Consider the following 10,712-nt stretch of genomic DNA (forward strand, 5'->3'; position numbering starts at 1 on the left):
TTGTTACTGTGTAAACCAAAGTGCTGTTTGTTACTGTGTACATGATACAGTGGGTTCTGTGAGTGATTCATGGCCATGTCCTGTGGTGATGGTATGAAGTCGGTTGATGAAGTGCTCAGCAAATTACTGTGTAAACCAAAGTGCTGTTTGTTACTGTGTGAAGTGCTGTTTGTTACTGTGTAAACCAAAGTGCTGTTTGTTACAGTGTGAAGTGAAGTGCTGTTTGTTACTGTGTGAAGTGCTGTTTGTTACTGTATAAACCAAACTGCTGTTTGTTACAGTGTGAAGTGAAGTGCTGTTTGTTACTGTGTACACCAAAGTGCTGTTTGTTACTGTATAAACCAAACTGCTGTTTGTTACAGTGTGAAGTGAAGTGCTGTTTGTTACTGTCTAAACCAAAGTGCTGTTTGTTACTGTGTACATGATACAGTGGGTTCTGTGAGTGATTCATGGCCATGTCCTGTGGTGATGGTATGAAGTCGGTTGATGAAGTGCTCAGCAAATTACTGTGTAAACCAAAGTGCTGTTTGTTACTGTGTAAACCAAAGTGCTGTTTGTTACAGTGTGAAGTGAAGTGCTGTTTGTTACTGTGTGAAGTGCTGTTTGTTACTGTATAAACCAAACTGCTGTTTGTTACAGTGTGAAGTGAAGTGCTGTTTGTTACTGTGTACACCAAAGTGCTGTTTGTTACTGTGTACACCAAAGTGCTGTTTGTTACTGTGTGAAGTGCTGTTTGTTACTGTGTACACCAAAGTGCTGTTTGTTACTGTGTGAAGTGCTGTTTGTTACTGTGTACACCAAAGTGCTGTTTGTTACTGTGTACACCAAAGTGCTGTTTGTTACTGTGTGAAGTGCTGTTTGTTACTGTGTAAACCAAAGTGCTGTTTGTTACAGTGTGAAGTGCTGTTTGTTACTGTGTACATGATACAGTGGGTTCTGTGAGTGATTCATGGCCATGTCCTGTGGTGATGGTATGAAGTCGGTTGATGAAGTGCTCAGCAAATTCTGATGTCATTCCACTTTATTTGGGTTTTGTTTCAAATATAGTTTCAGCCCAATTACCATAACTAAACTCTGAAATATGCCATTAGAGAACAGCTAGTTGGATGCAGTGTTGCCAAATAAGTACATCTGCACTGGTGAGACTATGACCAGAATTTATGAGCTGCATCCACTGATGCTGGTTAAGGATGTGAATCTCCACTTCACCCTGATTATGTTTGTCTAGGTCGTTCTGCACCAAAGCGGTTAGCAGTTAAGACCTGCACCACATCGGGTATTCTCCTGCAGCAAGTGGACATTCAGGGATATAACTGGAATACTGCTTCAAACCCAACTCACTCATTCACTGATGAGTGTTAAGTAAAATGATATTTCACCGAACATTTCTCAGGTCATTTACTGTTTTAGAGCTATCAGAAACAGAAAACAAAGAAAAAATTCAATAAAATTTAATACATGTATAGATTAACAATAAGGTACAGTTGTACATACAACACAAATATTTCCTTTCAAAATGGCACACCGGTGAAACATTTAAATGCACTGCATCTGGATCTCTCAATGCTGGTATTTGTACAAAATACAGTTCATTGTAAAATTGTCAGAAATGAGTTCCAATCTCATTAAAATCAGACCTTAGTTCTCGCTACTGCTAAACAAAGATCTGAAGACATCACATTAGGGGTCACGTCAGAACGACCTTTCATCTGACCAATCAGAGCGTCGCTTACCATATTATGAAAGTGACAATGTGATTTCTAATCATGCAACCTCGAAAACTTCCCGAACGATAGTTACGGGTTTAACGACTGTATCCTTACAATCTAGACCATCTATTAGCCATTCCAGAATGTTTTTGTGTTCAGGTTTCAAATTTGTAATTGAGAATTTGTCAAAATATGTTTCGAAGCGTAGTCGCCAATTTGAAATTAGTGCCATAAAGCACAAGAAAGCTGCCTTCTGATTGGTCATTCCATTGGTCGGTCAAAGTTCGCGCAAGGTCGGTCTGACGTGACCCGTAATGGGATGTCCTCAGATCTTTGTTTAGCCGTAGCGAGAACTAAGATCTGATTTTAATGAGATTGAAATGAGTTCTTTCATGTCCCCAGTTCTTGACACATCAGGGTGACTCTGGCAAATGGGGATCAGGATCAGGGGAGAGCAGAATGAAGTTTAATGGTATACCAGGAATGTGTACTTGTACCCAGATGTATCTTGTATCTTACTGGCTGCTTACTGTCCCATTGACAGTATTGTAGTTTTGACAACTCGAAAGCTGCTTGAACATTTTTATGATCGGTGGATGGCATCTTCAAATTCATGGGCAAGCTCCATGTTACTGAACATATTTTATTGTTTTAACAATATCTCTTACTGCAAAAAACAACCAAAGCCTCGCCCCATGGTTGGTTGGTTTGTTATTTAATGTTCACTTAGCAATATTGCAGCCATGTGATGGTAATCTGTACATTATGAGTCTGAGAATCCAGTGATTGACATCATGAGCATCGATCCATACAATTTGGATACAATGACATGCACCGACCTAGTCAGCGAGCCTGACCACCCAGTCTCTTAAGTCGCCTCTTACAACAAGCATGGGTTGCTGAAGACCAATTCTGACTGGGATTTTCATGGGAGCCTCACCCAAAAATGTAATTGTCCCCAAACATGGTAAACCAAGAAGAACTTGAAGCACCTGCCCGATTCAGCCAATCATGATGGACAGGCTTGCTGCAGCAGATGACTCAACAGCTGGTAAGGGGTAGCCTAGTGGTTAAACGTTCACTCGTCATGCCAAAGACCCGTGTGCGATTCCCCACATGGGTACAATGTGTGAAGCCCATTTTCCGGTGTCTCCCGCCGTGATATTGATGAAATATTACTAAAAGCAACGTAAAACCTTACTCACTAACTCAATAGCTGGTAATACTTGCCAGGGAAGAAGATGCGGTGTGAGAGGCTAAATGAAGATGAAGTATGAGTTAACAGCTGAATTATGGAATGATTGACTTTGACCTGTGATGAGATGGCTTCAGTACAACTACCTAACAGTAAAACACTTCTGATGTCAAGAGGCCTAATCATGATAACGTCAAGCTTTATCTTTGGTCTTATGTGGACGTGTTGATAATACACTTACATGGGGCACTAACAACCACAGGTGAACTGGCCAAGGAATCTTGACAGTTAACATCTAACATATATATATGTTGCATATCAAGCAGACGTAACATCTTTTGGGAAAAAGTTTTTGACCAGAAAAACATTCTTATCAAGAATAATAATAAGTGATCCATTTCAAGCAAACAGAGTTAACTCAAAGTCAATCGGGACCTTAAAAAAAGGTTTCAGTACTTTGTTTTCGCCGGGCAGAGATGCAATCTTACTGATGAAGTGTTAACAATAATCACTCGTACTCAGTAGTTAGTTTGGAGCAGGGCCCCCTTCCACAAAATGATTGTAATGCCACGACTGTCATAAGTCTATGTTAAAGTATAGGAGTTTTGATCAGCGGTGCGATGGCTTACAGTAAACTACGTATATACGTAAATAACACGCTTACAATTAACTGACGGACATAACAAACCTGTTTTTTTAGTCCCGGTCATTTGCTGTATATTTGCTTAAAACACACCACGGCTATAAGGAACTAGAATTAGTGCTCCCTTTGAGTTCTAACCACAGTTTACTGTAAATGTATTGGGTAAAAGACGTGTGAGTCTACTTTCATCGTAACACTGCCACCATTTCCTGTACCCTCTTTCACCACTCTCACAAACACTCAAGGACATAAAATGGTTTCAGAAGATTGACATGCTGCACGATCAGGGGGTGACCAAGGTCAAAGTTCGTCGTGGTTGTCGTCATTGACTACAGGAATCTCATTGGACAAGTCATCAGCCGAACCTGTGTCGCCCTTCAGATCTCCTGAAATTAGAAATTAACATTATTGTTTCTTTGCACACAGAATTTATTTATTGCTGGGTCAAAACAATTCCTTTCTGAGATGAGAGAAAAGATTTGATTTTAATTTATTCTTGAAGTCAAATGTCATATCAGGAAAAACTCCCATTTAATACTGGTATGAAAATCTCTTAGTTAATCTAACATTGACATGACATGATCGACAGATGCTTCTTGATACTTGACATATCACTTGATTGTTGGTAAGGCAGTTGGTACAACCATATAAACAAACATTTAATCTGGCGGTTATGATTTCACAGATATCAAGCTTTCATTACATCTGCTTCGTGACAAACCCAGCTTGTACTCAAGTTTGCTTTCAAGTTCACATAGATTGTACTCAAAAAGATTTGATTTGGAGTTTGTTTCATGTTGATATGATGATATATGTATCATATATTTTTGTGACCCGTGAAGATCCAGGGTAGAAGAGGTCTTCAGCAACCCATGCTTGCCGTAACAGGCAACTATGCTTGTCGTAAGAGCTGACTAACGCTATCGGATGGTCAGGCTCGCTGACTTGGTTGATACATGTCATCTTATCTCACTTGGGTGGATCGATGCTTATGATGTCACACCCTGGGTTATTTACAGACCGTATATGGCTGGAATATTGCCGAGTGCGGCGTTAAAAGAACAACAAACAAACATATATTTATGTCCTTGGAGAAGACAACATTAAGACATCTAAGCATGTCAACAGTTCGATCTGCCAGTAAACATTAACTCCATAAGTGAGTGAGATACCTGAAGAAATGACAGACGTCTGGGTCAGTAAAACATTTCAGGTAACTGGAATCATCACACCACCTACCTTTACTGGCCTTCGATCCACTCCTGGCTTCTACTGCTTCATTCAGACAACCTGTAGAATACATATGAACACTGGTAGATTAAACCCACACAAAGTACTGTAAGGTAAAGTGGGTATATGTCTCACGTCTAGTTCATGCTGCATTATTGTTTGTTTGTTGTTTAACACCGCACTCAGCAATATTCCAGCTACATGACGGCAGTCTGAAATAATCGAGTCTGGACCAGACAATCCAGTGTGTGACATCATAAGCATTGATCCACACAATTGGGATACGTTGACATGCATCAACCAGGTCAGCAAGCCTGACCACCAGATCCTGTTAGTCGCCTCTTACGACAAGCATGGGTTGCAGAAGACCTATTCTAACTCGGGTGTTATACCCAAGATGAAAGGTGGTAGGACAGGTTGGTGTTTGAAGAAAGGAGGTGGGTGGTGAGTGCAGCCCTTCTCTGGATCCCCAGCATCCAACACCAGGGACTATTGATAGAGTGGTTACAATGCGTAACCTGTATGATTACGTGGATTCCTACCCAATAGAATACACTGTTGCCCTTAGACTTGACTATACAGTAAACTACATTCATAAAGAACATGCTTATAACGAACTGATGGATGTATCACATTGGTTTTTTTATGTCCCGGCCATTTGATGTATATAGTGAGTGAGTGAGTTGGGTTTTAATGCCGCTTTTAACAGTATTCCAGTTATATCACGGCGTGTCAGCTTAATGTGGGAGGAAAGCACGAAGTGATGCAGATCTCAGACGTTTACCACTTCGGTGAAACCCACGAGCACGGGTATGGTGCTGACAAACCTGGAAACATAATCGGGGTGAACCGGGATTTGAACCCACAATCATAGGTTTCTGGCGTGTCCAGGGGACGCAACTCTGCACAGCGAATCGCGGCGCCTTAGACGACTGGGCCATTTGATGTATATAAGCTGTATATGCTCATAACAAACTTTGGTTATAACGGACTAAAATTAGCAGTCCCTTTGAGTTTGTTATAACCGTAGTATACTGTACACAGGTTACCATAGACTCACAACAAGCCCCGGACTCGATTATTTACAGACTGCCGTCATATAGCTGGAATACTTCTGAGTGCCATGTAAAAAAACCACAAAAAACAACAACACAACACAACAACCCCATTAGGCATGGACTCATTGTGTCATACAACATGGAGAAAGGTATGGTGCATCACTATAGATGTATTTGGGAATACACCTGTATGGGAGTGTTGTACCTGCATCAGCTTTCTGCAGCACCCTCTCCTCGCACAGGTACTGGGTCAAGTCGTGGTCCTGGTGATGGTAGTACCAGGCCTCAATGTCATCCTCATAATCCTCGACGATGGAGAAACACTGAAACATACAACTCTGTACCTAGAAGTCAGCTCAAGACCATTTGATGCCGAACCCACGCATCAGATGATTGTGTAACAGCTCTTGCTGTAAAGATTAACTGAAGACTTGGTGCATTAAATGTTCCACAGTGCGACATGATGTATTACAATGCTGCGTAACAGGACACGTGATTTGGAATGAAAATGAATAGAAAAATATTATAATCTGAAGGGATGAAAGGAAGAGCCTGATGGTACAAGGATTTTATGGAGCAAGGGTCAGTATGACTTTCACCTACTGTCCTCTGCATGTGTGTGGGGCAGTGGGGTAGCCTAGTGGTTAAAGCATTTGCTCATCACACTGAAGGCCCGGGTTTAATTCCCCACATGGGAACAATGTTTAAAGCCCATTTATGGTGTCCCCGATGTAGCTGGAATATTGCTAAAAGCGGCATAAAACCACTCTGCATGTGTGTGACCTTTGCCTACCTTTTTCTGTATGCAAGTACTTTTGGTTGGTTGTTTCTTGATGATGCACACTGCAATATTCCAGCTATATGGCTACCGGTATATGATAGTGGACCAGACAAACCAATGATTCAGATTACAACCAACGATCCACGCCATCAGGGTATCATGACACGCAATCAAACTAATTCTGACCATGCTATCTGTCAATGCCGAACCACTAAATCGCCTCACAAGCAATGTTTCCTGGGGACTAATACTAAACTGGAATCCTCATCTGTGCTGCCTTGCATGTAAGTGACTTTCAATTATACCTTTCTATGAATATCAGTGACCTTCACCTTCCTTTCTAAGAATGACAGTGACCTTCCCCCATACCCTTCTTATGTATGGCAGTGACCTTCACCTACCTTTCTATGAATGTCAGTGACCTTCCCCCATACCCTTCTTATGTATGGCAGTGACCTTCACCTACCTTTCTCTGCATGTGTGTGACCTCGGCAGATGGTTTGTCCCACATCTCATAGGGCATCCCCAGTTCCACCTTCACACCCTTGGCACTGCAAGAACGAAAAAGGAACAATAATTGATGCTTGATCTCAAACCTGGAATTTCCTACACCTGGTGACATGTGGTCCACGATTACAGAGTCTACTGTAGGACTATTCTCTCACTGACCTGGGACCCCATAGATCTCCTGAATACTTCTGGAATATTTGCAACACAATGGTAAACAAGAAAGTAGAAGAGTAGATCAGATGTTTCTACACCGCAGACTTTGTAATCAACTTAATTGCATGTACATTTGAATTACACATTTATTCATCACTAATTGTGTAAGGGCCAAAGTTGAATTTTCAATATGGCAGTCATGTTACAATGGGCATACCACATTCTTACTGCATATCAAATTTCAAATGGTCATGTTTAGAAAGAGACTGATATTTAAGAAATTGGGATATTTATTACAAAGTTTCAGCATAGCCTGTGTTGGTTGAGAGGAGACTAAGAAATTGTGCAGAGAAGTTGAACTTCAAGTTTAACCAAGATAGAAATTCACTATTCTTAATCACAAATAAGTTTAGTCCTACTTTTGGTTTTATTATCTCTTTGAATTTGTAGCTAAGTTTACATCATAAAGCAGTTGTGAATAAACAAATGCAATTCATTCGTAAGTGAATACACTAGTTTCATTACTGTATAATAATGAGGAGGACAATGACTGAAAACTGAGAATATCTTTGTAAGCCACAGATAACCAATCATCATCATCATCAACTCACACCAGGCCATGCAGGGTCTCCATCGTCTCACTCCGGCCTTTGGCGTACCGCTTACTGCCCTCCTTCTCAGCGTGGATGTTGTACTCTAGAATCTTCTCACATACATGAGGCTCTTGGAGAGCTTCAATCAAACGCAGCTCTCTGGAAGTAAATGAATGCACATTATACATATACAGAATCTTGCATGTTAGTCAGTTAATGAAGCTGAACTAAAGATGATATTTACCCATGCATCATGTGTATGTTTCTTTGGCCACGTGGAATATCAAATTTCAAATTTTATGCAGTCCGGAGCATGACTTTCTTATTGATGTTAATATTAGTTAACCCATTATGCTGGCATCACCATTCTGAACGTGCATTTTTAACCAGTAAAACTAAAACAAGTATAGGTCAGTATGTTAATTAATGAGAAATTATTAGAATGTGTTTCTTCTGAAAGTAGAACCGCAAAAGGGGCTCATCAAGTCTACTTCCTGAATCAACATGATTTCCCTATAACAGCATGCTCATCTAGGCCTAATGTCAGTGTGTTCAAACTCATGGCAATAGAAAATGCTATACGTAAAAGTAACACTGTATGATTTACTATCAAAACACAACATGACTTACTATCAAAATAACACTGAATGAGTTACTATCAATTGAGTGTGTGAGTGAGTATGGTTTTATGCTGCTTTTAGTAATATTCCAGCATTGTCTTGGAGGGGGGACACCACAAATGGGCTTCACACGTAACACCCCTGTGGGGAATAGAACCCAGGTCTTTCAGCATGACAAGCGAATGCTTTAACCACTAGGTGACTCCATCGCCCCTAGTTACTATTGAAATAACACTGTATGAATTACTATCAAAATAACACTGTATGATTTAATATCGAAATGACATTTATATTATTTACTATCAAAATAACAATGCATGATTTACTATTGAAATAACATTGTATGATTAACTATCGAAATAACACTGCATTATTTACTATTGAAATAACACCGTATGATTTACTATCGAAATAACATTTATATGATTTACTATCAAAATAACACTGCATGGTTTACTATTGAAATCATATTGTATGATTAACTATCGAAATAACACTGTATGATTAACTATCGAAATAACAGTGAATGATTTACTATCGAAATAACATTGTATGATAGTTAAGGTTTTACCATTGAAACAAGACTGTATCATTATGCTTTACTGAGATAAACACTATGCTTTACTAATGAAATAACATTATATACCTCACTATAAAACTACCTAGATAATGCACACAAAGAACAAAGGAAAACTGGAGATCAGCAAACAGACAAGTTAGAGTGTGCTGTCAGTTGCTTCCTTAGTTTCACTTTCCTGGTAACCATGGTAACACTTACGATGTCTGATATTTGATTTTCCTCTTACTGTCTAAACCTTGACCTGTCTGTAGAACCTCTTTTGACTTGCCAGTTTCATGAAGGCGATTTTTTAACTCCACTGTCAAAAACTTGCATACTGAAAAAATCATATTTGCAAAATGTATTTATTGATTTGCACACAATTGTATAAACAAAGAAAAAATCTTCTTGAAATAGTAATTAGATTAAGTTTATGAAATATGTGGAAAGCTTCAGTGAACCACACAAAGATAAATATGTTTTGCAACACAGAAGTAGGTATAAATGTACGAATTTAAGTGGGTAAGATGACATGTGCATTAATACACTAAGCTGCCATTGTATTTCCGACATTGAGGAAATGAGAATTGTCGCGTATTTTCGGAAGGAGGAGGTTAAATTATATCAGCTGAGATCAACATGGTTAATGATTCATCGAGAATCTCTTTTTTAATTGGCGACTCAGACAAAAGTTTCAGTACTCATTGAAAATACAGTAATACATAACTTACTGGCTACATAGATCGGTAATGAAAATAGTGCATTGAGAAATTAAGAAATATAACCGACAACATATAGGGTAACTTGTACGATTTTGCTTAATAGTCTAACCGAAAATGAAGGACAAAATAATTTAGAAGAGACGAAAGACATGTTTCTTTTACAGATTTTCAATTATGATTGACAACATTTACATTTGTTCACAAGAGTGGGCAATTATTATTAAAAAGTGCAATATATTCAATGTAAACAAAATATTTAATGTATCGAGGATACGTCACATCTCCCAAGTCCATCAAAATTACCTTCACATAGCGAGGGAGTCTTTACTCGCTCGTTATCATCCTCCGATAAGGCACACAACGGCAGCAACAACATCAAAACGACTTCGCCGCGCCACAGAATCATTGTTACGACGTCTACACGTCTTATTCTGACAAGGAAGTTCAAGCCATGTGCATGAAATAAAAGTTTGTTGTGGTGGGCTCCAATTGGTCAAAAATAAATAGTACTTACTCTAAGAGACTCCTGATATATTGTCACCTTCTAACGAACACAATGCCGCTTCCACGTTCAATCGCTGCATCCAAAGATCACAATGATAAACATACATGACATTGGCGACGGTACAGACAGAGAGTACGACAATCGTTCGTATGCAAATATGTGATCTTTATCTATATTAAATGCAAAAGAGTTTTGAGATGTATAAGTTTCTTACAAGGAAGTTGGAATGATATTCAAACCTATAGCTGACTGATACAGAGAGATGCATCTTTTCACTTTTATAGTCAGCGCCCTTGCCTCGGGAAGATAAGGCAGATGAGCCTGTAGAAAGATGTGTATAAGGTTTATTACAATAATTATGTAACTCAGAGACCGTATGGTCTCTTTGAAACTGAGCCCAAGAGATACTTAATTTCAGGGACAATACAAATCTG

General features: G+C 39.3%; 1 protein-coding gene across 1 annotated transcript; it reads right to left on the reverse strand.

Annotated features, from left to right (window-relative positions):
• Positions 1-1,472: 1,472 nt before the first annotated feature.
• Positions 1,473-10,223, reverse strand: LOC139469701 (protein canopy 4-like). Its single transcript, XM_071251945.1, has 7 exons — positions 10,077-10,223; positions 9,271-9,388; positions 7,891-8,031; positions 7,083-7,167; positions 6,041-6,158; positions 4,787-4,837; positions 1,473-3,933 (listed from the first exon to the last, which is right to left on the reverse strand). Exons 1-7 carry the CDS (start codon positions 10,177-10,179, stop codon positions 3,848-3,850), a joined length of 702 nt encoding a protein of 233 aa, XP_071108046.1. The 5' UTR covers positions 10,180-10,223; the 3' UTR covers positions 1,473-3,847.
• Positions 10,224-10,712: the final 489 nt, after the last annotated feature.

Source organism: Haliotis cracherodii, unplaced genomic scaffold (assembly GCF_022045235.1).
Source record: "Haliotis cracherodii isolate W230 unplaced genomic scaffold, xgHalCrac1.p SCAF_2, whole genome shotgun sequence".
Taxonomy (NCBI): domain Eukaryota; kingdom Metazoa; phylum Mollusca; class Gastropoda; order Lepetellida; family Haliotidae; genus Haliotis; species Haliotis cracherodii.